At 42.1% G+C, this 27,035-nt stretch overlaps 1 protein-coding gene across 5 annotated transcripts in view; it reads left to right on the forward strand.

The window, feature by feature from the left end:
- RASGRF2 (Ras protein specific guanine nucleotide releasing factor 2) overlaps positions 1-27,035 on the forward strand; it is a 121,813-nt gene that overhangs the window by 88,616 nt on the left and 6,162 nt on the right. For all 5 annotated transcript variants that reach the window (XM_058043574.1, XM_058043575.1, XM_058043578.1 and 2 more), the window contains exons 18-23: positions 5,754-5,860; positions 14,716-14,828; positions 21,059-21,119; positions 21,601-21,704; positions 23,473-23,557; positions 24,537-24,734. In XM_058043574.1, coding sequence (XP_057899557.1) covers positions 5,754-5,860; positions 14,716-14,828; positions 21,059-21,119; positions 21,601-21,704; positions 23,473-23,557; positions 24,537-24,734 — 668 coding nt within the window. The remainder of the gene's footprint in view (positions 1-5,753; positions 5,861-14,715; positions 14,829-21,058; positions 21,120-21,600; positions 21,705-23,472; positions 23,558-24,536; positions 24,735-27,035) is intronic.

Genomic DNA, 27,035 nt, shown 5'->3' on the forward strand with positions numbered 1-27,035 from the left:
ATCTATAAACAAAGGCGCAAGATTTGGCTGGTTTTACCTAAGGCTCCACCAGGAAAATTGGGCTTGTGAGTTTACCTATGGATGCACACAAAAACACTTCTTGTGTGCAAAAAAAAAGTGATTTTGAAGATGTATACAAGTGGTTTTGGTTATGACATTGACCCTTTGTTGCCTCTCTTTGCTGGTGCTGAAAGAAGAAAAGGACAGAATGTTCTTGTATTGCTGCTGAGTTTTAGCTTAACCAAATACAGTGCATTTTTGTATTTTACTTTAAGATGAGCTACTGATTTTTAATAATAAATTGTGTCATTCATAACAGCAAGCATGTTTTCAATGTTTAGCAATTTCTAAATATATTTTTCTCAAGAGTGAGGTTGATGTGCTCTCCTGAGAATATTTCTATTAAAAAACCCCAGAAATCTTAAGAGTGTTTGCTAATTATAGCTATAGCAGCAATCCTGTTTTTAAGGACTTTTGAAGGACAAATCTTCAAATTTGAATATTTCTGTGAGCTTAAAGGAATATTTTCATTCTTTGTGGTAGTCATGCTTTAAGCACATAATCTCAAAGATTATAATAATTCTCAGAGCAACCATAGTGTTATAATGAGGAGATAAAATACATTCTTGATCTTGAAGGTATTCTTTAGCCACTTACCTTTCTCTCCCAACCATTAAACTGAAATTATTTTGCTGGACTGATGTATTTTTAGACTTCTGGATTTAATCCAAGTTTACTGCATAATCTTGACACGACTGCTTTATCTCAATGCCGTGTTCTTTAAATTTCTCTGATTAGAAAAAGCCTTTCTAAATCAAGGGTCATTTAAAAATAGTTTACCAACCTTTCCCTTAAATATTTTGCAGAAATTAAACGCAGTCACTAGGTCTCTATCTGTGTTACACTCTTGTACATCAGCTGGTCCATGTGAATCCCTGGGATTTACCTTACTAAGACCATAATCCCTTGACTTGATTTGATAGTTAGATTGTATGTGTGGCAGAGGCTTTAGGCAGAAGAGTCAAATACATACTTGGAATTATTTCTGATGTGGGTGGTTGCAACAGGGATTTTCAGTGGCATATTTCTTAGAACAAAATCATTTCATATGTTCCAAGGACCAGTGACAGTGAAATTAAATGCCTGAAATGCCTTGGACTCTGGATTGCTCCTGGTTCCTAGCAGTCAGTTCTGATGCTGATTTAGTTTGTAACCCTTTGTGGAACAAACTCAAAGCCTGGCATAGCGAATGATTAAATATTCCTGTCCTATGAACACAAGACTGTTGCTAAATGTTACAGTTTGTGCTCTCAAGCCTCAAATTGTTTACATAAAACCCCACAGAATGGTTAAGGTTTAGAAAAAAGTCTAAGATCATTCAATAATAATAATAATAATAATAATAAAGGACTGTATTATTGAGCAAATATGTTGTATTTTACACATATTATGGGATCACATCACCTTCATCCTTCCTTTCACCTCAGCTCATCTGGTTTCCTTTTCCAACTCTGCCATTATTCAGCTGGATAATGTATGACAACCCAAGTTTATAAATTAAAGAATGGAGGAGGGCAGGATCACTGGCAGTTTAGATTTCTTACCAATACTGAAGTACTCACTTTCTGACATGTTTCTGTGCAAATGTGTGAAACCCATTTACTTGCTTGAGAATGCATGACCAACAAGGATGGCAATATACACTCATCCAAACTCTTTTAGGTATGTTGAGGTAAGAAAGATATAATCCCTTTTGGGGGGCTTCTTGTGCTTTGGGAAGCCTTTTCTTTTGTGCTGCATATATTGGAGAGGCTTTTTCAGTTTTAATATGTGGATAGAAAGTGCTGTGCCCCAAGCCTGGGGTTTTTGGTATTTGTTCTTTACGCAGGTCAGAAAGCAGCACTGGTGTTTGCTGAGGTGTCAGGATCCAAGCCAGGCTGAGTGGTGAAGCTGGCCTGCAACTCTGGGGTGCATCTGATGGATATTACCAGATGGAGATCACATTATATTCTTTATTATTTCGATAATACCTCATGGATAATATCTGATGGATATTTTTATCTGATGGATATTATTGATTATTTGTCATGTGCCTGGTGGGCCCTGAATATTCTCCTTCCATCAACATCCCTGGGACTCTCTGGGGTCTCCCTGAAGCCTGTAGTGCGATTTTCTCTAATTGCTGGGTGCTAACACACCTTCAGTGTGAGACTCCAGGGTGGTTCATTGAAACTGGAACATCAAATCAGCCTCTGAAATGAATTCCTTTGCTGGGAAAGACACCAGAAGCTTCATGCCTCTGAGCAACTTGCACTAGTTCTTGTGAACAGATTTCTCTTTGTGTAGATAAACCCTTAAAAGTGGATATTATTATTATACCATCAAAATTTTGGACAAGTTAATTACTATGGTCAGGAATCATGTGCTGTTTTATTAATCTTGGGCTAATCTTAGAAAGGTTTGGTTTGGAAGGAACCCCAATGACATCTTGTTCCAGCCCCCTGCCATGGGCAGGGACACCTATTGGATACAGAAATGCTGTAACTGGAGTGAGAGATTTTGACATCCTAACTGAAACAGAAAAGAAAATGTGCATGTTTAATTTCTTTAAAGTACATGGTGCAGAGTTTACTGTGATAAAACCTTTCCTCTGGGGTGAGGTGTATTTTAAAGGTGCAATACTGTAATTTATCTCTCTATCCAGCACATACTTTTAAAAATCTTTGGTAATAATGGTAGCTATAAAAGTATTCACTTTTTGATAAGGTGTTAAATGTGGAGATTTATTATTCAGCACCTATATTTTTAATCTTTGGTAATAGAGGAAGCTATAAAAATACCAGGTTTTTATTGAAGTGCACTAAAGAAAACGTGCAGGTGAGACTGCATTTATTGCATAACACAATCCAAAGACAAGTGCATGGACAGAGTGATTAAATAATATTGAAAAAAGTAATTCAGTGAAACTAGCAATGCTGTCAGGTTAACTTTGTGTTTGACAGCCTGTGGTAAAAGTTCTGTATCACCATTATGTGAAGGTTCTATTTGTGGCACCAGTGCATATTAATTTCAACAGATAATGGTGGAAAACATTTCTTGAAAGTAGCACTCACTGAGGCAGCTGCCCACTTAGATGATTAATAATTAGAAATACTGCTGGCATTTCTAATGTGGAAAGACTGCTTCCTTCAGGAGAGGAACAGATATTTACCATGGAGTGCTTCAGGTTGTTTCACCACTGGGTCTGGACGTGGGCAGGGCCACCCAGAATCCCAATTACATTATTTGTTATTGTCAGTGGGCACATCAAGATTTGCAGAGGTGTGGAGGGAGCTGGGGGGCTCAGCCTGGAGGTCTGGGGGCACCTGGCTCTGCACAAGTCCCTGACAGCAGGGGCCAGCTGTGCTCAGCTCAGTTCTTCTCTCCATTTGTTGGTTCAGCACATCAACGTGGAGTGCAGAGAATGTGGATCTGGCTGAACGTGTGGCTCATTCTTTGCAGCAAGCTAATTACTGCTTAAAAATTGATGAAATTCTGAGGGCCATACGGGTTTGCTGAAGTGATCTCTGGAGGCTTTAATTTTTTTCCTTCCCTCTTTTTATTTTTTTGTAGCTCACTGAAAACTGTCTCTGTAGGCTTCTCTCTCTTTTCCTCCCAGCTTACTGAAGTTCTTTTCCTTAATGTTACCTTGGTAAAGACTTCGCTGCTTTAATATATAATTTTCATTGTGACTTTCATTGCTGCAATTAAGTGGCTAATTGAACAGTTTATAATGTCTGTTCCTAATTGCTTCTGCAATAGGTTAAGGCATAGAAAATTAACATACAAAATGTTGCCTGTGTTACCTTTTGCTGAAAAAAACCTCAGATATTTTCTTTATTTTTTTTTCTTTATGGGCAAAAAAACCTGCTTAAAATGCTTCAATATTAAACCATCTTTGATATTGAATCTTATATGCCATCTACAGTGTAATACGCCATAGTTTAAAAATGTCCATGAAATGTAAGTGTAGATAGAAAATACATTTGAGATTGAGGTCTAACCTGCAGTAGAACATGTGAGACTGCAGTTAAACATTTCCTGTCTTGCTTATCTTGCCAAAAATACAGAGCAGCAATTTGGGCCTTCTGGATTGTCTGTTGTAAGAATAGAGCAAAACTAATACAAGCCTCCAGAACACCCTCCAATGGGTTTATAACAGAAGAAATAGAAGTTTAATCTGCCTGTGCTATTTATAGTACAACATAGGCTTTCGAGCAGCTTTCATGCCAAAAAAATAGTAAAGTACAGGTCATATGGGAGGCTGTTCCCAGCTGTTCCTGGACTGTGCCCTGAGTGGAATGGAGAGCAGCACAGTGCAAGAGCAAATCTGACAAAAACTTAGAAAAATGCAAGCTTCTCAAGTCTATCTTCAGAGTTATCATTGTCAAAAAAGACATTCAAGGGCTTAGTGTAGCAATTTCATTATTAGTAAAATAGTAAGGTAATCATCATTTTAGCATATGGATTTTTTTTTTTAATAAAGCTACAGCAGAATGAAAAGAGAAGCAGTAATATGAATGCAGCGAAAAAGTTGCTTGGTTGTTATTAAAACTATTTCTTTATAAGTAAATATTGCTGATCAAAAAAAAAGAAAGGGGAAAAAACCCCAAGAAATTGTCTGTAATTGTCCATAATACATGAGTAGGGAAACACTGCATCTGGAAAATCTTCATTTTCAGGCAGTTGGGTCTATAAATGTGTTTTCCATATATCTTTCCATTTTCTTGTCATCCCAGTGGTAAAAAACCCCAAATAACTTATTTGACGTGTTGATTACTGGAGCCTGTACAATACTGCTCTTGAGAAGGAAGATTTCTCACGCTGACCTTTTTCTCCTCTGTGTTTAAACTGTTCTCCTCTCCTTGTTCTTTACTAGTTTTGAAATTTACCTGTTTCCCTTTCCTAAGTCATACTGACTTTTCAAATCTGTTTGATTACAGGCCTAGCTTTGGTCTGGTCCTTTTCCTTGCTGTAAATGTCTTCCATACGGAAAAAAACCAAAATCCTCCTTTGTTTTCAGAGGTTTTTCATTCACTTCATTTCTTGATACACTTTATTTTATTTCTTCCATGCTGAAGGGAGGCCTTGAAATTTAATTGCACAGGCAATTATTCTTCACCTTTCTAAAGCTGAGTGCTCACCCCCGGAGGTGTCTGTGCTGTGATGGGCAAGGCTGTGTTGCGCTGATGCTGCAGAATGTCTTTGCTCTAGATGTTTATAGTAATATAGTAGGAGTCCTAGTAAATATCTGTATTGTGTAAGTGGCTGTGCCCCAATCCTAGTTGTTCTAAACGGGCTACAGCTGCGAAGTCCTTAATTGGGCAGCAGCTGTGGCTCGTGAAGGCACCTAGAATATAAGGGGGTGGGCTTTCTGGTCAGGGAGAGCCTGGAAGGAGCCCTGGCTAAGAAGCAGCAACAAGCAGTGGAAGAAGTCTGTGCTGTGAGGAGCTGCCCATGAGAAATATCACCGAGAAGGTACAGGACTTTAAAAATATGATTGCAACAGTATGGGACTCTAGAAATATGAAATACAACAAGATAACAACAGATGTTCACATTTCACCGTCTGTCGGATGCCTTTCCTTTTATTGCACAGAAATACCCTGTTAGCCTTCAGTTTACCCAGGTCACCTCTATTGTTTTTTAAATTTTAATTTTACTTTTAGTTTTCCCCGTCCCTCTGACTGCAGCGTGGGTTTGTTTGTGTGCAGGGTTCAACAACTCGGAGCGCACGTGCGACAAGGAGTTCATCATCCGCAGGGCCGCCACCAACCGCGTCCTCAACGTGCTGCGCCACTGGGTCTCCAAACACTCACAGGTACCCCCTCCAACTCACAGGGCTCAGCTGCTCACGCTGCTCCTGCCACGGGCAGCCCTGCCCAGCTGCTCTGCCTGGGGCAAACAGCTCCTGTGGTCAGGCACAACTTCATCCGTTTATTTATTTGCGGTGGGCTGCGCACGGGAAATCGTGTTGGTGGGTTCGGTTTGTGACGGCACAACGGTGTTGGCAGGGGAGGGAGGGCAAGAAACACGACTGGTTTGTGTAATATCATAGATAAAATATCCTTTAGGTTGTCAGGTGGGGAACGTGCTGGGAAAATATGACACGGATGCAGAAGAGTACTGAAAATAGGGAAGGGAAGTTCAGGGAAAGAAAGGGAAAGGGAAAGAAAGGAAGGATGAGGGATTTTTGTACACCCTGTGCAGATGGTGCTTCGTGGCACTTACGGACTGCTTTGTCACTTCAGGCTGCTAATAAAGGATACTTAATCTCAAAAGCTAACTGCAGCAATGTCAAACTCTCTTAGGTGAAATCAATTCCCTTTTTTCTGTATAAAGGGTTTAATTTTCGTAGAGGCTAAGTTTGCTAGAGAATTAACTCACTAAGAGGTGTAAGTGGGAAAATTGGTTTGTTTGAAAAGCTGAACAGCCCAGAAGAGATTACTAAAATCTATCTTGGTATCACGGGAATGATTAATCATTTCAAGTTACTGGGAGCAGCCTATGTACACCAAGTTTTGACTCCCTGTTAAATTAAAGTCAGAATCAAGCAAATATTGAGCTGTAACTGAAGTGCAGCAGACTTTTATTACAGTTTTGTGCTACTCTAGGTGCTTATTGTGTTCCAGTTCATATTACATGTCTTCTATGACTTGAGCTGATCCTCTATGCTAATTAAAATTTATGTGATTGTGGAAATGTGGAAACTTTTATCTATGTTAGGCAATGACTACAAGTCGTTTCACTGAATTCTTTTGCAGTTGCTTTTCATCATGTTTACAATTGGTATTGTAAAAATACCAGTAAAAATATGAAGAGGACAAAAATAATGAGTAATAGTTCATTGTGCATTTTCAAAGCGGAAGCTGTTACCTGGACTCCCTGGTCTCTTACTGCCATTTATTGATTCCATGGCAAAGGTGTCAGATTTTAATTCTTTAGTTCTAGTCTATTGTTCTTCAAATATAGCAAATAACCCAAAATGCAAGGGCTTTGGCATGGAAAGTAAGAAATGTTACAGCAGCAGAGCATATAATCAGATTTTTGTGTTGTTTACTTGTGCTGAGACTAGGGAGAGAGAAAGGACAGGCCTGAGCAAACCAGAAAAGACTGACTAGTTGCTGCCAAAAGATATGGGACAGGATTACTTTAAGGGGGACTAGTGAAGAATTACTGTCTGGCCAAACAATGTGAAATGTTGGCAGTAAAGATGTGGAGTCCTGGGAGAGCAGTAGCTCCAAGCTTATTTTACAGTAACAACACAAACTGCAGATCCTGAGCCACCAGTGTCTGGTGAGGGAATCCTGATTCAATTTCCAAAATGACGAAGCAATGTAAGCATTGAAATTCTTTAAGAACAACAGACCTGCCAAAAACTTTTATACCTTTTAAAGTATTTACATTGCTCTCTGGATACTCGGCAACCTTGGCTGAGATATCCTTCATCTTCATGAGCAGCCAAAAGCAGGTTTGAGTCTCAAAAGAAAGGGCAGATTTTATTCTAAAAAAATTCCAAACAACAACAACACAACCCCCTCCCAAAAGAACCAAAAACAACAACAACAAAAAAAGCCCAAACCAAAAACAAGACCAAAAAAACCCCAAAAACCCAAAACAAAAAACCAAAACAACAGAAAAAAAAATCCAGCTTACACAATAAGTAAAAATAAATGAAAATAAGTGGATGTTTGCATGGACAGCATTTAATGTAGAATTCTCTGTGAGCAGAAAAGAGAATAATTAAATTTAATGAATCAGCCTATTCAGTGAGGATGGGCTTTCATAAAATGGTTTTGTTATCTTCAAACCATTCTAAACAATTCTTTAAAAAGAATTAATTGCTCTTAAAACATGCGTTATACACTATAAATCCTCACTTATATTTCAAGTAAATGAACACATGGTAGTGCCAGACCTGCAGCCCTTTGTGGAGGGCACAAGGAGCTAATGGATGTCCTGAGGAGCTGTCAAGGCAGAGATAAAATTTTGGGAAGAAGCCATCCCCAGGTGAGGTGACACATACTTCCCTGTTTTTACCACCCTGAGCAAGAGCAGCCAAACCTGTGCTGCTCATCATCCAAAACCAGCACAGTGTGAAAGGCAGCTTTAGGTATTCCAGATTGTTTTGTTTACATTTCTGTTCTTTTTATTCCATAGCCCTCCTTTTTTATCTTTTATCTGGTTTGTTTTTTTTTTTGGTTTTTTTTTTTTTCCATTCAGACACCTGCATGCCAGCAAAAATCTTTCTTTTTGCCCTAAATAACAGCAGAATGCTCGTGGTTACATTCTGGTTTTGAAATGTGACTGAGAGCAGGATTCTCCTGTTGCAAACAATGAACACACAAGTGATGAGGCAGAGGATCACAGGGAGCAGAAGCCTTGCTGGGGACAGAAAGGGCTCACAAGGATAAGATTCCCACTAGCTCCTGCAGATGTGGAAAAATAGGAAGGCAAAAGGGGCCAGGGGCTGAAAGTCTCAGTATGAGAGTTTCATTTTCCAAGTGAGGTCTTGCAGCCTTGTTTTATTTAGCAATGCTTCCTGGTGGTGCAAAGGGAAGCTCCTTCAGCTCCTGTGGCAAGCAGACTGGAGTGGGGCTTGTCCAAGGAGGGACCTTTCACACCTGGCCCCTGCAGTGTCCCCAGCTCTGAGCGAGGGCTGAATCTTCCCAGGGCCCCCTCTGCAGATCTCAGCTGCAGCAGCTCTCTCACAGCCTCCTGGCTGCCCAGCAGTGTCCGTGGGTCACTGCCTTGGTGAGCTGGCAGGTGTCTGCTGAGGAAGGCAGGAACCTGCCTTGGAATGGAAAATGCAACCCCCCTCCCTCCAAATTATTATTATTTTGAAACTAAGAGACTCTCAGGCAAAGATATGGGAGCAGGAATAACAGTTCTGTACCAGGAAAATTAACAATACAAATGCAATAGCACAGAACAGCCCGCAGCCAGAGCGCTCACAGTCCCTGCCCCTGAGTGCCAGGGGGTGTCCCAGCCCCATCCCAGGGGGGCTCAGCCCTCCTGCAGCCCCAGCTGTGGCTCTGCTGCAGCAGGGATCCTGCACAAGGGGGGAGTTTTCCTCTGCAGCTCCAGGGCTGCTGCAGATGGGCCTGGGCTCCCTCTGGCCATGCAGGGCAGCAGAAAGCTGCTCCTCTGGCAGCGCAGGGGGCAGAGGCTGCTGGGGTGTCCCAAAGCTCAGATTGGATCCAGGCAGGAATGCTTGGCTCCTCCCCTGGGCGGGGCATCTCCCCATGGGATGGTGGGATTGGATCAGCCCTGCAGGGACACTCCCTGGCCATGGACAGACAGTGATTAATGATGAATGGGCCATGGACAGAAGGTGATTAATAATGAATGGGCCATGGACAGAAGGTGATTGATAATGAATGGGCCGTGGACAGCAGAGAGCTCCTGGAGGGAGGATTGGCTGTGGGAGAGATAAAGAGAACTGCCCCATGGACAGCAGAGAACTGCCCCAGCTCTGACAGGTGGGAATGGAACACACACACATATCTTACAACCCAGGACAGTTACAGAGTGACCACAATGCCTGGGAAGAGGACCATGGCTCCTATCTGGGAATACAGGCCGTGATGTGTGCCTGATGCCTGCCCAGCCCCAGTGCAGCCTGTGCTCTTGGCCATCCCCACGGAGCTGTGGTGAGTCTCCAGCAGGAGCATTGCCACTGGGAGCTCCTGACAGCACCTGGGCAATGGGGACAGCTCTTGGAGACAGAGCGCTGTCTCTGAAAAGGTGATTGCAGTCAGTAAAAAATAGTGTTAGCTCACGTGATTCGGCCAATTCACTTTCTTTCCATTTCGTTGGAATAAAAAAGTAGATAGAAAATCCATTATATGAGCCCCACTTACCTCATATTAAATGGTATAAAATAATGAATAAGATATTTGGTGAGTTTATACTAGGTTAATTGTAGAAATATTAACAAACTACATTTCAGCCACACTAAGCAAGACACACTATATTTTGACTACACTTCAAATAGACCCCCAAGCTGCCTTGAAACAGCTTTTTTCTTGAAGTAAGCTAGATTTATCTCAAGCCTCAGGGATGGTTTTCTTGAAAGCAAGTTATAACGGCATTTATCTCTGCCTTCCACCTGTGCCAGTGTTTTGTTGCACGTGAATTTACACAGATTTTGCTCAACACAATTGTGTGTGGTAGGTGAAGTGTGTTTTTGTGCTTCAAAATGAAATACTGTAGTGGAGGACTGCAGCAGTGAGTAACTTCACTGAGCATTGATGGTGTTTGATCTCCTGTGCACAAGATTAAGGCTCACTCATCTGCTGCAACTGGAGTAATTACCTGCTTTCTTTTTGGCATGGGGACAGTTACAGGAAAATTGTAAGGCAATCCCCATCTACTTAAAAATATTCCAATTCCCTTGCGAAAAGTCATCCAGTTGATCTCTCTCCCCTCCTGCCTCTTTCTTCCCTCCCTCCTGTTCTTTTGTAGTTCTTCTCACTGGCCTACTCAAGTATAAATCATGTTTACTGTTTTAGCTCGATTTTACCTGTCTGGATTATTCAGTGTTCCCCACATTGTTTAGGTGCAGAATGTTTCTTCTCACTCAAGAACACTTAAAGAAAAGGGAGAGGGAAAGCTTGTGGGGTGTTACTGAGCTCATGTCAAATCTTGAAAATATATTCTCTGTGTAAACCACCTACAGTAAATCTAATGGTTTTAGTTTTAAAATGCATCTTAGCATGGTTTTTTTCCCCCCCTTGCTTTCTTCTGCCTCTCCTGCCCTCTCTTTTCTTCTGGCCAATGATTTGAAATCTGAGTAATACCCACAAATCTTTAGGCTACTGTAGGCTCTAAAAAATATTAGAGGTATGTGACCCTCTAATAGAGAACCAAACCTCTGTCAGATTGCAATCTGCTGCTGGGAAATTGAAGGATTCCTGTCTGACCAACTGTATTCCTTCTCTGATACATAAATTAGAACTAGAGGTCAAAAAAGTGGTGTAAAATTATGTAAAATTAGATACATACACATGTATCTAAGGCCATAAATAGCTACCTGCCTGTGGATCTAACTGTCCTATAGTATAAACAGATAAATATTCATGTGTCACACCCATAATACAGCAAGAGATAATCTGCATGTATTTAGAGTTATTTAGTTATTTTTAAATTATACTTAAAATTGGTTGCTAAGTATTTTGGTGTTTCTATCATTCTTATGATACAAAACTTTCAACCTTTCTCCACAAAAGTTAAGTGCATGTACATGTTTAAATGCAATACTTTCCCTGTTATTTTTTTAATATATATGCCTCATCACACTGGAATCTCAGTTTCATTTAAATAATGGCCTTCACTAGAGGAAGAGATTAGTTCTTAATTTTTCTTCTGATTCCCACCTTTATTCATAGGGTTTTTTTTCTCCCTCATCACACTATGAGAAACAGATTACATTACTTTAAAAAAGCAAACCATAAATTTGAGTTTCCCCAGCAATTCCAGCACAACTATCTTATGGACATTACTCAGTAAAGCAAGTTTTAATGACAATGACCAAATTATTAATTCTTGTAAGAATTAGCAGGTAACCATGCAAATACTGGAAATGCTTTGGTTTGGCTGAATCTGGATAGGCGAGGTTCTCTGATCCTATTTGCAAATGAAAAAACTTCTTAAATTCTAGACTTTTTTTGGTCATGGGTGTGTTTTCAATAAAACAAGTCATCCTGAGAGAAGATGTCTTGTAATGAAAAGAATTAACCAGTTGTGGTCTGAAAGCTGTGCTTGGAGATGAAATGCTGGCCAGGATGATGTGATCTGCCCGAGGGTTTTACCCAGCAGGGCTGAGTGAGGATGGGGGATCACCTCCTGGGTGATATTTGGGATTCTGCCCATTTGGGATATTTCTGTAGCACAGGCTGCAGAGATACCACTCTTTCACACAGCGTCTGCCTCTGAGGTACATGAAAAACTCATTAATTACACTGCTTGCTTAGGCTTGTGCAGACTCAAGGTTTCTCCTTTCACTAAGTTTTGATAGTTTTATATTTCAGATTATTTTCTTTTTGAAACCACTGGAGTGCACAGCACTGTCATGTAGTTTAGTTACATTCCTTGTGTTTTCTCTAATTAGTCTCATTTCTGTGCCCCAAATATGCAAAAAGGCTCTCTTGTGTTTCCTTGCAAACAGCTAAAACAGCTCCTAAGGGAGGCATTTCAGAGCATGGCTATACAAAATGTGCTTTAGAAAACAGAGTGCAGTGCCCTGCAATAATTCTCTCTTGGCTTTGAGCTGAGTGTTTGATACCCCAGCTTCCTGTTCTCCAACACCCTCAAATATGGGTAAATATCTCCAGAAAAAAATAAGACACAGATATTAATCAGTTCCAGAGTATTAATTAGCTGAGGCCCAGGTGAGGAGACTCTGGAGGAGTGAGGAGGAGGTGCTGTAATAGGAGGGAAATTCCCAGAGCAGGTGATGTCTGAGTGCTGTTAGGAAAATTAACCCACAAACAGCAGAGGTTTATGTCCAAAAAGGAGACACAGGAGTCCTTTGGCTTTATTCCAATAAAGGGAGAGGCCGTGGGGCATCCCCTGGGGTGTCTCACATTTTTGGAGGATGCAGCCTCCTTTGTATCCCAATTTCCCAGCCACATTTCCCTTCTCTCTTTCCCCATTTCTGAGGCACTTGAGAGGTTCAGACTTCCCAGAACACCTGATCCCAAAGATTGCCCTCTAATGCACAACCCTCCCTTTTCATTTTTAATTCTTATGGAATTTAGGGGCTTTTCTTCCCCATTGTTTCTTTCACCTTTCAATGTCTAATTTCATTTCTCAGCCAATCTAAAGCTTGTTTGTAAAAGCAAATCTCTTTTTCCATTCATCAATCAGTGGAATCCTTCCCATGGTTTTTTTCTCTCCCAGTGCTGGTTTTATCTACCAGCAGACCCACAGCTTGTCTGTGAAGGCAAATCTGCTGTTCTTCTCAGCTCTGACACTGGAGCAATAACCTTTCTCAGAAGTGCTGTGAGCGTGGCTGTGGCACGTCCTGTGATGAGCACTCATTCCTCTTCTGCTCTGAACTGTTGCCTCCCATTTCCAAATGAGGCTCCACCTCAGGTTTTAGCTTTGATATTTCTCAGGTTCTGTGCTGCTTTAGTGTGTGGGTCTGGGCTCCATATCAGGGGATGGTGAGCTCTGTGCACAGAGCAGGGAGACAAAACAATTCCTGCTCCAGCTGGGTAACAAATGACCCAAATCTCAGCCCAGGAGCACAAACCCCGTGGGCTGGAGAGAGAAAAACAAGCAGGGTGGGACTGCCTGGGCTAAAGCTGGGATGGGACAATGAACTGCAAGGTGCAAATGGAGCAGAACTGATCCCAGTGACAGACTCTGTGCCCGGCCGTGCATTTTGGGGCCATTTTGTGACCATTTGGGTTCATTTTGTGACCATTTGGGTTCATTTTGGGTGCAGCCCTGGCTGGGCTCTGGTGCTGCCCAAGGTACATCCATGGAGGAGATCCTTTGAATAAATCCCTGCTTTATTCTGGAACTCCATCCAGCCTCTGTTCCAGGGCAGCGTTCTCAAGGCATCACACCTGTCTTGGTGGCTGTGGGAGTGCTCTGGTGCTCACCTGAGCTGTGCTCACCTGGGCTGGCTCTGCTGCTCCCTGAGGCCCACATCTCCACAGCCCCTCACCACAGGAGGGGCTGTGGGGATTTTTTTTGGGAGTGAAACACCACGCTCTTGTGCCAAGGTGCCAAATCTTGCCCATTTTCAGTAACTTTGTGCCTCCCGTTGCCATGGAAATGGGAGGGAGCTCTGCACACACGTGGTGCTGCTTGCAGGCAGCTGTGGGTTATCAGGGAGCAGCTGTGGTGCCCCAGGCAGCTCAAGGGCTGGGGTTTGCTTTCCTATCAAAATGCTGTGGAACAGCTGAACACAAGAGGTTTGGGAGTCTACCCCAAGAGTTGCCTGTAACTTCCCACCTCAGAGCTTGTACATTCTGTATCTGCAGATTGTCTAATACTGTCTGATTTCTCCAAATTCAGATAAGTGATCTTATCAGATGGGATAAGAGATCAGGTAAGATCAGATCAGGTTGCTGCGTGTCCCTGAATCTCAGGCCTGTATCGGGTATCAGCCTGCCCCAGAGATCATTAAAATGCCAAGGTTCTTCAGTGCAGGGACAGATTATTTAGTGAATTTATTGGTTTGAGGACTCCACAAAAAGCAGCAGACTTTCCAAGAGGGTGGGAAGGAGGCAGGAAACACCAGAGGGGAGGGAGATGAACAGAGAACCTCAAGGCAGCAGTGAGAGGAAGGGTCCTGCCCTGCTGGGCAATGCTGCCAGAACTGCAGCTAAACACAGAGAGGATGTTGTGGGTCCTGGCCAGATGCAGGTGATAATTCAGAAAAGGAAGGTTCCCTGACCATCCTGTCTCCACACAGAAGGCAAAGCTCAAAAAGGAGAAAAATGGATGCCTTTGGGAGATCCTACTTTTGTGGCCAGTTTGCTTATGTACCACAGCTTTCTCTAAATATTTTCAAATGTAATAGTAAAACAAAAATAAAAAAAAACAAAAAAATTCAAACCTAATCGAAAAAGAAAAGGCAAACCCATTACAACATAATTTTTCAGTTGTTTGTTCAATGCCGCTAAGACGAGAGGTAGTAAAACGTTTTTTCATTTTCAGGATTTTGAGCTGAACAACGAGCTGAAAATGAATGTGTTAAATTTGTTGGAGGAAGTTTTGAGAGACCCTGACCTTCTGCCACAAGAAAGGAAAGCCACTGCAAACATACTGAGGTAGATGCATTTCTAATTATTTTACATATTAACTGTAGCACAGAGGGAGACATACTGTGTATCATAGAATTCACAGGGCTGGGTTTCCCTCCAGGGTATTTAATTTTGAAGGATTGCTATGTGTTTTATGAGCCATGAAGCAGAACCCGTTTTGAGTTTCATTCATAAAAATACCTGTATTGGAGAGCTTTGCTGCAGGACAGCTGGCAGCCTTGAGTTCAGCCCTCAAGTATGAGTGAAAACAGCTCTGTCTGCAAAGCGTGAATATTTTACAGCCACCGCTTTCAAGTCCATTGTTCTGCAATCCTGTGGAGCAGTAAACATGTAAAGATTAAGCAAATTAGGTTGCTTAATAATAATAAATAAATTATTTATTTATGATTCAATAAATAAATTAGTTGAAACATCTGTAGACTAAGGAATGATTAAAATAAAAACATCATGAAAAACACAGATTAATCTACAGTATGCTTTATTAACATTTATCTAAGTATTCTGCAGGTAAACCAATAAGTGTGCAATGAATAGAGTATGACTGAGTTTTCTAAGACCACTTGACAGGTTTCCAACAGATATATGAAAAAAAGGTCTGAAAAAATCACTTGCGAGGACAAATATCAAACAGAAGATAAAAACCACAGATAAGTTCTTATTAAAGCCACGTTTCTTCTTACATAAACAAAAATAATCCTCCTTTTAATAATACTGTGTGTGCTGCTATTCCAAGTAAAAACATTGTTTTAAGTTTCTTTGGAAGAGACAGCAAGTCAAAAGAGCAAGAAGGATGAGGATGATGTGGGCTTTGATAATGTGTGTGACAGCAGAGGTTCTACTCACAGTGGGTAAAATTACCCTAAAACTTTCAGCTTCTTAAGGAAATGTTTTAAAACAAGCCCGGTCTGCTCCTGAGAGAGTAATGGATTTATAGGCCTTTACCATACAACAATTTCTTCTACCCAGTTTCAAATGAGCCAACTTCCACTAGAAGTTGCATCAAAAAATGAACCTTGGTATATTTATCTGTAAACAATGAATTGTCTCCATTTGCATCCTTTTACTGCTGTTCTAGGAAATGGTTTTTATTGTTTGTCCTCTCTCCCCTCCTAGAACTGATTACTGCATACCTGAGCACGGTGTCTGATACACCAGTGAATACAGTTCATCAGATACTTCCATTTTTACAAATTTTTCAAAAATTCAGACTGAATTTTTGACCATTCTCTAAATTATGTTTTTTTTCAAAGCAAAAAAAAAAAAAAAAAAAAAAAGGAAAAAGTTTTTTCTTTTAGCCTTGGCTAAAAACTCCTTTATTGCTTTTCAAGGCTGGCAGTGCTGCTGAACAGACATAGATGCTGGACAGCGTGATGTGAACTATTTCAATCCTGCTTCTATGTGAATTAAATTTCAATACAATTTCTCACCCTTTCACTGGAAGGGGGAGGTGTTCAGATCACCCCTGGGAAATGTCTGGTAATTAAGAGTGATTTCCAGACTTTAACAAAACACTGTAATTGCTGCTGGGGACACAGGCTCTCAGCAAGGCTATACAGCTAATTGAGTAATCAGTTATAGGATATAAAGAATAATTTTACAGGCTATAAGGATATAATAATCCTTATAGGATATAGGGAATAATCAGCAGCTGTTTGTGTGTAACTTTATCTGTGATACTGACACAGGAGTGCATGTTCCTTTGCTCTTCCACAGTCCTTAATTTTTATTGCACATTCTTCAAATAGAAATATTGATAAGCTTTGAAAATAAGCTTTGAAAATAAGCTTTATTCGTGGTGGGAGCAGGGACCTGCTGTCTCTGTTGACACTGAGCACTCAGTCCTGGGGCATCCAAGGGTCCCTCTGCTCCTCAGCCTGGTGGTGGACTCAGAGGCAGGGCCAGCTGCTCTTTGGCAATTCGACTTTGCAATGATCAGGATATGAAATGGGGGAATAGCTTCTGTCAGGGGGCTCAGCTTTCCTGGCAGGTTGCAAACACCCTTGTACAATTCTGGAGCTGATTTCTGAAGGCTCAGAAACAGACAGAGTCAGGAGAGGTGGCATTGACCTGCCTGCGTCCTCTCTGAGAGCACAACTGCAGGAGTCCAGGAGGTTCGTGTGCTTCAGGGCCAGAGGAGCACAGCTCTTTGAACATTTCCTCTGAAAGCAGAGGTGCTGCCGTGGTGCAGGAGGAGGCTGTGATGATGTGGGGTTTGCTCTGTGCCCCATGGCGCCCTGGCTGGTTCAGTAGGTCGGCCAGGACTGAACCTGCTCTGCCCTGGACTGGAGAGCTCTGGCTGTTTGTTGTCTGTAGGGATCTCTGTAGGTTTGCTGCAGATCCAGCTCCTGCTGACCCAGAGCTGCTCAGCTTTGGGCCAAGGCTCCCCTGAGCCACCCTGGAGGGGCTCCACGTCCTGCAGGGTCCATCCCACGGCATCTCTCCCTTCTTCTGCAGCACACTGGGGATCCTCTGTCGGCTTACAGTCACTGTTCTGAGCATGGAGAGAGGGCCTGCAGTGGAAAAAATATTTCCTGAGTTCCTTCAAGAAGGGTTTGCATTACCAAGGAGCCCTGTGGTGGGAGCCTGTGGTTACATGAAGCACCAAACCACAAAACTAAGGTCAGGAAATGCAGCACTCCTGCCACAGTCTCTCCCTGTCACAGAGGAGATGCTCTATTGTATTTGTGCTGCCCCCAGATGAAGGCAGGAATGATGAGTCTGACTTCATATTCTCAGAAGGCTAATTTATTATTTTATGATACTATGATATATTAAAGAATGCTATACTATACTAAAGAATACAGAAAGGATGCAGACAGAAAGCTAAAAAGATAACAATGAAAACTCGTGACTCTCTCCAGAGTCCTGACACAGCTTGGCCCTGACTGGCCAAAGAGTGAAAACAACTCACAGCAGGATCCAATGGAACAATCACCTGTGGGTAAACAATCTCCAAACGCATTCCAAAGGGGCAAAACACAGGAGAAGCAAATGAGATAAGAATTGTTTTCCTTTTTCTCTGAGGCTTCTCAGCTTCCCAGGAGAGAAATCCTGGGTGAAGGAATTTTTCAGGAAATGTGAATGCACAATCTTCTCCACCAAAATTCTCAGAATTTAGGCATCCTGGCTCTTTCTGCATGGACAATGACAGAACCCAGGCAGGGACTTGTGAATCTCTTTGGTCTGTTGCCTTGCAGAATATGCAGAGCTGGTCCCAGGGTTTGTGTTTCCCTCCTGGCTCCTGTTCAGGGTCTGGCTTGGAGAAAAGCTGCTCAGCCTATGCCCTGCTCCTTGGAGAGATGTCATCCTTCTCAACTGAGACCTGTCATCTGATTCTGCTTAGAGGGGAAATACAAATTACCTGGAACTGAAGGACTTTTATTTACTATTGTTACAAATATTTAGAAACCAATTTGTTTGAAGCTTTCTGACAGCGTGCTTTTCATGAGCAAGCACAGATCTGTCGTAACTGGTAGATTTGGTGAAACTTTCATTCAAAAGCTTTCTCTGGAATGGGTTGATAATGGGAAGAAGGAGTAATCCAGTTGATGTGTCCTTCATAAAAATAGTCACTCACCCCCTTGCTAAGTGAGTGCTGTACAGTTTTGTTGTTCTGCAGAGGTGCTTGCTGCAGGCATTTTGTCTTAAACATGTATTCTATCAGAATTCTGGGTTGCCTGTCAGCTGTCACTGTAGGCCCTGGCATCCCCACATCTCAGTTTTTGTAGTCTACTCTTGAGTCTGAAAGGTTGACAAATGCACAATGGGCTTAGGACAAGCATTTATTGTAAAAAATTCCATTTCAAACATTCATGAAAAAACGTTCACACTTTACGAGGCTTAACACTTGTATTTTCTATGTCACCCTGAAGGATATTGGGTAAAAATACATCTTTTTAGAAACTGCCCCAGCCTTTGCATACATGCACATCTTTGGAAAATCATCCCCTTGTTAGCAGAGATCAGAGGAGCAGGAAAGGTTGGTTTGTGTTCCAAAGATCCATCAGGTCAGCTCTGGGAAAGGCTGTGTTTGGAATATGAATGACAAGGAAAATGTTGATGGGAGATGCTGAGCTGCTTCATGCCTTGAGTCATCAAACAAAGCAGCTGGTATTTCTTGCTTGATGGGATTTCTGCTGTGTGGACTGACAGGGTTTCTCTTCGGGGTAAAAAAGCTTTTTTAAATTCAGTATCTGTTCTGAAAGCTACACAAACCTCCCAATGTACGTTTTGCTTGAGACTTTATCAGCCTGATTTACTAACCCTGGAAATCAAGATAAAATTTATCTGATAATGAAGCAGGAAGGTGTAAGTTCAGACTGAACAGCAGTGAACAACATTAATAGATAATCCTATCTGGAGAAAAACAGGTTGCTTCCAGAAACAGCTCCTCCTCCTTCTGCTTCTTCAGACTAAACATAAATGAAATTGAGGGATATGCAGATGTCAAAATGTGATGGATGAACAATTTTTCTGCCTTGCATGATCTCACCAAACAACACATTTCAGGCTCTCTAACTTGCCCTAGCTTTTAAATATTTTTAATATGCTTTATATACCACAAAGAAAGGATGAGACTCATGCTTAATACTTTAAAGTAGAAAATTATTTTAATATTTGGCCTGCTCAGGCATGAAGAATAGTGAGAGAGAGAGAGTCTTAACTGGTGATTCTAAGAATTAGAAAGGTATTTCTTTTATATTTTCTTCTTCATTTCTGAACGTACTGGAGGAGTGACCCTGTTGAGTCGTCCCTAAGGGTGACACTGCTCAGGAGAGCCCCTCTGTGCCTTTGCTGTCTCCTGTGACTCTTTCCACGAGGATCTGCTTCTTGCCAGCTCCCAGGAGCTCTGCAGGGAGGGCAGTGGGAGCTCTCCAGTGAGCGTCCCCAGCCCTCTGCTGCAACTGGGCATCCCAAGGCTGAAAACAGCACAAACTGAAGTGGAAGCTGCTGTTGATGCTGTCAAAAAATTACCATTATCCAGTCTTCAGATCTGTTGTCCTCTGCAGATTTCACTGTAGAATAATTATGGATAAAAGGAGAGCTGGTCTTGGGTTTTTTCGTGAGACCACTGTGCTAGGGAAAAAGCAACTGTTTAGAATGACAGATTGAAAATCTACGTAAGACATGAGATGTGATGGTGGAGAGTACCAGGAGGCAAAGATTAAAGTTAACTGCTTTCAGTCTTTTCAGGATTCATACTTTATTTCATATTAACCAAATACAACAATTTCAGTATCAAAGGCAAGAACCTGATCCGACATAAACACAACATAACACGATGTTATATTTAAGCATCTCAGATTTTGCAAGGCTGCTGAGGGTTCCTGGGGCAGAGGCACGGGGCCCGCGTGGTGTTCCTTGCCAGAGGCTGCTGTCGCAGGATGAGCAGTGCCTTCCTGCAGGCCCCCAGGCATGGGGAGCAGCACAAAATAAGCTGCTCCGCGGGGCAGATTCCAGGCTATTTACAGCAGCTGAGGCTGCGCTCCTCATTATCCGGGCAAGGAGCTTAGGGCTCTCCTGGAGAGGTAAACACGCCTTGCCCTGCAGGCACAAGGTGTTTCCAGCCCTTATGGGGAAAAGAAAAAAGAGAAAAGTGTGCTTTCTGACAGCCTTTTACATTCCTCTCCTGTTCCTTCTCCCTGAATCTTCTCACTCCTATATTAGATAAATCCAGTGTTGTCAAGGTTTCTTTCTGTCTGTTATTTCCACATGAAGGGATAAGATCCTGTGTATATTCATATTATGTGCCAATATGCTACATCAGGGAAGGTGTTTGATCAATACTTGCTTTTGCCTAGGTAACTTTTGACCCATTACTCTGAAATAATCACGGGTTTCCTGTAGCAGAATTGGAAACATTCATTAACACTTTTATTACTGAAAGGAAATCATGTCCTTGCTACAAGTACAAGCTGCAGTTTGCTGTCCAATTCCGCACACTGAGCTCCGTGTGGGACACTGAACAGGACAATTTCCAGGATTCATTAGCTGAGAGATCTTAAACCTCCATGGAAATATTTCATCTTACATGTCTCTGATGCTGTAATAGTTTACACATTTTTACTTAAAGCAAGACATGACTTCTTAGGCTACAGATTATTTTTTCCTTTACCTCCTCAATTGCAGATTTAGGATTTATTTTAAATAAACCATTTTGCTAATCTATGATAAGGTTTTCTCATAACCATGGACAATTATATTTATATAGGATGTTCTGCCGCTTTATTTTTCAGGACTCTTTCTCAGGATGATCAAGATGATAACCATTTGAAAATAGAGGATATCATTCAGATGGTAAGTTCATCTTGACAGTTAAACATAAATACTCCTAGAGAAATGTTGTGTGTTTGAGTCAATAAAATTTAACACAATTGCAACCTCTAAAGTACTTCTGGATAGATATACTGTTTTTTATACCAGGAATGTCAATTTCAGTGTAGAGATTGTAAGATTTTGGAGCCCCTATCAAAAATGAACACGTCAGAACTTTAGTATTTGGATAAAATCTCAAGATTGTAAAACAGGGGAAGATATTAATATACGTGAAAATACAAGAGGAGAATATGCAGAGTTTATTAACTCATGTTCATACTCCTGAGCTGGTGCGTCCCTGTTTTATGAATTTCCAGGCCGGTGTTGGTGTTGTCTGCGATTGCTGCTAATCCTCATTTCTCCTGATCCCGAGGTTAATTGCAGCCCCACTGCGGGCTCCCGGGCAGCTGCTCGTGCCCTGTGGCCCGCGGGGAGCCCCCTCAGAGCTGTGCTTGCCTTGCAGGCAGACTGCCCCAAGCCCGAGTGCTTCGAGACGCTGTCGGCCATGGAGCTGGCGGAGCAGATCACCCTGCTGGACCACGTCGTGTTCCGCAGCATCCCCTACGAGTGAGCTCCCTGCACGTGGGGTGGGGGTTTGCATAGCTCCCTGCCCTTTGCCCAGGCCTCTGGCAGCAGGCAGCAGCCTTATGGAGGTGGCCAGCACCCCAAAAGCCCCTCTTGTTCCCAAGATCTTTCATAATGGCTGATTCGGTCTATTAGAGAAGGAACTGTTTATTTAATAGACTTGTCTTGGTGTGAAAAGCCAGGTGTCTGCTGAGGAAGGCAGGAGTCTCCTATGAAATGGAAAATGTAAACCCCCTCCCTCTAAATTATTGTATTTTTGAAATTAAGGGTCTCTCAGGCAAAGATATGGGAGCAGGAATAACAGTTCTGTACCAGGAAAATTAACAATACAAATGCAATAGCACAGAACAACCCGCAGCCAGAGCACTCACAGTCCCTGCCCCTGAGTGCCAGGGGGTGCCCCAGCCCCATCCCAGGGGGGCTCAGCCCTCCTGCAGCCCCAGCTGTGGCTCTGCTGCAGCAGGGATCCTGCACAAGGGGGGAGTTTTCCTCTGCAGCTCCAGGGCTGCTGCAGATGGGCCTGGGCTCCCTCTGGCCATGCAGGGCAGCAGAAAGCTGCTCCTCTGGCAGTGCAGGGGGCAGAGGCTGCTGGGGTGTCCCAAAGCTCAGATTGGATCCAGGCAGGAATGCTTGGCTCCTCCCCTGGGCGGGGCATCTCCCCATGGGATGGTGGGATTGGCTCAGCCCTGCAGGGACACTCCCTGGCCATGGACAGGAGACAATTAATAATGAATGGGCCATGGGCAGAAGGTGATTGATAATGAATGGGCGGTGGACAGCAGAGAGCTCCTGGAGGGAGGATTGGCTGTGGGAGACATAAAGAGAACTGCCCCATGGACAGCAGAGAACTGCCCCAGCTCTGACCGGTGGGAATATAATAAACACCCAGCTAAACCCGAGACATGGATACAAAATTAACAGACATAGGGCTTAAAACAAATAATACTACACAGGAATAAGGACAAAAACAAAACTACTCATAGATATATACAGCATGAGGTTGAAAGTACCTGTTAATGTTACGGCTAGTGAAGAAATAATAGAACTTAGGATTCAATGGCTCTTACCATCCAGCTGTTAGTGAGGCACACATGGAGATCCTTTCCCTCAATCCCCAGGGAAGCATCCATGGAATCTGTGTCCAAACTCCAGAGAAAAGTCTCAAACACTTTCAGGGTGTGGGAGGCTTCTGCCTCTGTGGAAACTCGTGTGTCTTTTACAGTTTGTAACACAGTCAGGAACATTTCTTTTATCTCTTCCCACATCTGCTCTCCAGACTGAGATGTTGATTGTTAGCTGGGGCCTGAGCCCTTTTGGTGCTGGAGATGATCCCTTTTGGGCCTGCTCCTGGGTTATCTCTTCACAGCTGCCCCCACTGTCTGTGGTAGAGAGGGGAGGACACTCCTGGCACAGAGTGTCCCTTGTGGGGCCAGTGCCACCCCCAGCTCAACCCTGACAAAAGGGTTTGCACACATACAGGGATAACCTGGTGTAAATAGGGTCACAGTGCTGGAAATTGGGATGAGGTGACAGGGGAGAGGGGATTAAGAGAAAAATAATTTTTTTCACTATTTACCATTTCAGTCAACATTAAAAATGGTATAGTGAGATGCTGGAATTAGTGTAAAGCTGTGTTATTAGCTTCCAGCAAATTGAGGTATCCTTGAAATATCCTGCTTAGGCTATTGCAGACACACTCTCTACTGTGTTTATGAAGATTTTGTTTGCTTTTTCTCCCGTCAATGTCTAGAGAGTTCCTTGGGCAGGGCTGGATGAAAATGGATAAAAATGAGAGAACACCCTATATTATGAAAACTAGTCAACATTTTAATGATGTAAGTAGTCTCCAATACAGACTTGCTTTCTAGGAACCCCATCTACTGTCTCTGACCTCTAGAACAGAAATGTGTTGTGTTGCAATGTGATGTGATGTGTTATCTATTAGTGACTGAATGCTGTAGCCTCTTTGTAATTAACAATTTAAATCAAAGCAGATGAAGATTCTCATTTTCAATAATTGGTACTCAGCATTTTAGTGGCAATTTAGGAGAGTAGAACATTTTAAACTGTAGCACTGTGCTTTTTAGCCTACTGAAGAAACTTCAATTTCTCCAGAGAAATATAACACCAATCCTGTTTAATGCCTTTGTATCACTTCACATGTCTTTTTCCTTTATCATTTTCCTTGAACTTTACTCGGAGACTTCCCACTCAGCTTTGGTGCTGATGGCTTGGAGACGTTCCCATTGCATCCCCAACCTTTCTTTCCTGTCCCCATCCCTTCCACCTGCCCCAAGCTCTGTTTCCAATGCCCTTTCCCTGGGTTTATGAATCACAGAACTCACAGAATCACCGGGTTGGAAGAGACCTTCAAGATCATGGAGTCCAACCCAGCCCCAACCCCTCAACTGAGCCCTGGCACCCAGTGCCTCATCCAGGCTTTATGATGGGGACTCCACCACCTCCCCGGGCAGCCATTCCAGAACTTTATCACTCTTTCTGTAAAAAACCTTTTCCTAATATCCAACCTACATTTCCCTCGGTGCAGCTTGAGGCTGTGTGCTCTGGGGAAAGAGCCCAGCCCCATCTGAGCACAGCCACCTCTCAGGGGGTTGTAGAGAGTGATAAAGCCACCCCTGAGCCTCCTTTTCTCCAGGATAAACACCCCCAGCCCCCTCGGTCGTTTGTGTTCCGAGGGCCATCATTTCTGTCATGCTTACCCGGGGGTTCTCCTGCCTGGGCCGATAACGCCCGACACGTTAGAAGGGATGGTGCCCCATCTCGCTGAGCCCCTGCCTCTCTCTCCACGGCCAGATGAGCAACCTGGTGGCCTCTCAGATCATGAGCTACGCGGACGTGCCCTCGCGGGCCAGCGCCATCGAGAAGTGGGTGGCGGTGGCCGACATCTGCCGCTGCCTGCACAACTACAACGGCGTGCTGGAGATCACCTCGGCCCTCAACAGGAGTGCCATCTACAGGCTCAAGAAAACCTGGGCAAAGGTGTCCAAACAGGTGAGAGGGACGCGGCCACGGCAGGTTCTTGTATTTGCTGGGACGCCCGTCGCCGGACGGAGGGATGAATCTGACTCCGTGTTCTCAGAAGGCTAATTTATTATTTTATGATGCTATTTTATATAAAAGAATACTATATACTAAACTGTACTAAAGAATACAGAAAGGATGCTTACAGAAGGCTAAAAAGACAATAAAGGAAACTTGTGACTCCTTCCAGCCTGACCATAATTGGCCAATAAGTCAAAATAATTCGCATGAAACCAATCAAGCAACCACCTGTTGGTAAACAATCTCCAGCCACATTCTAAAACAGCAAAACACAGGAGAAGCAAATCAGATAATTATTGTTTTCATTTCTGTCTGAGGCTTCTCAGCTTCCCAGGAGAAAAATCCTGGGCAGAGGGATTTTTCAGAAAATATGACAGTGACTGTGGGAGGTTCTGATTCCATCACCCGCTGTAAACAACCTTTTCCTAATATCCAACCTACATTTCCCTTGGTGCAGAGGCTTTCCCAGGGGCTGAGACAGGGCCCCTCCTGTGAATATTTCTGCTTTTCCACCACCTGGGATGTAGGAAATGGAAAGATACAAACTTCCACATACTGAAGTGTTTGAGTTGCAGCCTTGGAAGAAGCTTGGATTGATGAAAAAATAAAAGTACACAGACATTAAGCAGAAAAATTATAAACTTGTTTTTCTATAGTTGTAAGTAAGAATATGCCTTCACTAAGTGAGAAACCTCATTGGGTAAGATGGTGAAGGGTTTTATAGTGTAGTAATGTAATTATATAGAGTAAGCTAAGAGATTAGATGTTATAATAGAAGCACATATGTGTACGTGTAATTCTATATATAATTTTATTATTATATATATAAAATTATATGCAATTATATAATAATTATCAATTATATATTATATTTATAATTATTTATTATTATACATAATATATAATAATATATAAAATAATATATAATTATATATATTATTTGCTATAGCATATTAGATATTATAATATATAATATAATAATGTATAATATCAAGAAATAATATGTTCATAGTATATATTTATTATAATACATAATTATTATAAGTATATATATAATTATATATCATTTTAATAGAATTTTATCCTATTGGATAAAAGCATTCATAGTGCAGCACAATTAAGTAAAGGTGATAGGTTAGAAAAACAAAAGAAACTGTCACAACTTTCCATTGGATTAGAACGTTCTATATTGCATTGTAATGAAGAACTTGTGACTACCTTGAGCTATGGTTGACTTCTTACTCCTCTAAAATCTCACAACCTTTGAGGCTGATGTTTATCTGAGTAATAAATTGTTTTTAGCTCAGCAGTAGTCCCATCCCTTCATTAAGGTGTTGATAATAGTGGGACTGGCATTTTCTGTCCAGGAATTTTGCATGTAGCTTTTTTAATCTGTGGGAGCAAAATCTTTTCAAGGTAATTGGAAGGTGCCAGAGACTATTTGCCCTGAATGGCTGAAATGTTCAAGTAAAATAAATTTAGATATTTTCTGATAGACACATCTGGTGGTTACAAGCTCTGGTTAAAGTCTGGTCATGTGCCTAAAATAGGAACTGCCTGTGCAAAAAGCCTTTAGGATGGTCAGTACCTCTCAAATTCCTGAGCTTTTCTACCCAGTAAGAGACTGTTGATAGAAAATCTTCTTTCTCATTTAGGAGCTCAAGTTTAGGTGCAGTGAACACCTCCTTTAAACCCTTACTGGCTGCTGAGAATGTCAGCAAAAACTGCCAGCCACAAAAACAAGACACACACATTTAAAAAAAGGCCTGTCAGGATGAAGATAATCCACTCTTTTATGTTCTGTGCTCTAAATGGTTCAAAGAAATACAATTAAAATAAATTCTATCTGTAGCACCTTTTCCAGGCAGCTTTTTCTCAGCTGCTTCACAGCTGGTGCTACATTCTTCTGTTTAAAAATCTGTTTAAAATTCTTTCAGTACAAACTTTTATAGGTGAGTTTACCTCCCAACATTTTTATGGATAGAACTTGTTTGATTTTTAAACTTTTCAATTAAAAAATAAGAAACCAAACCCACAGCAGACTGATGTTGTGGCACAGTCCTCTGGTACCTGTTGGGAATGCAATCTGGGTTTTTCATCAGCCTGCCAAGTAGAAGAAAGTGACTCTATCTGCCTACAGCTCTCTCTTGATTGGAAATTCAGTTTCAAATAGGATGAATTTCTCATCGTTCTCTACACTCAAGTCTCAAGTCAGTAGCCTGAACAGGCTGAAAATCAAATTTATTTCAC

The sequence above is a fragment of the Melospiza georgiana genome, chromosome Z, assembly GCF_028018845.1.
Source record: "Melospiza georgiana isolate bMelGeo1 chromosome Z, bMelGeo1.pri, whole genome shotgun sequence".
Lineage (NCBI taxonomy): Eukaryota > Metazoa > Chordata > Aves > Passeriformes > Passerellidae > Melospiza > Melospiza georgiana.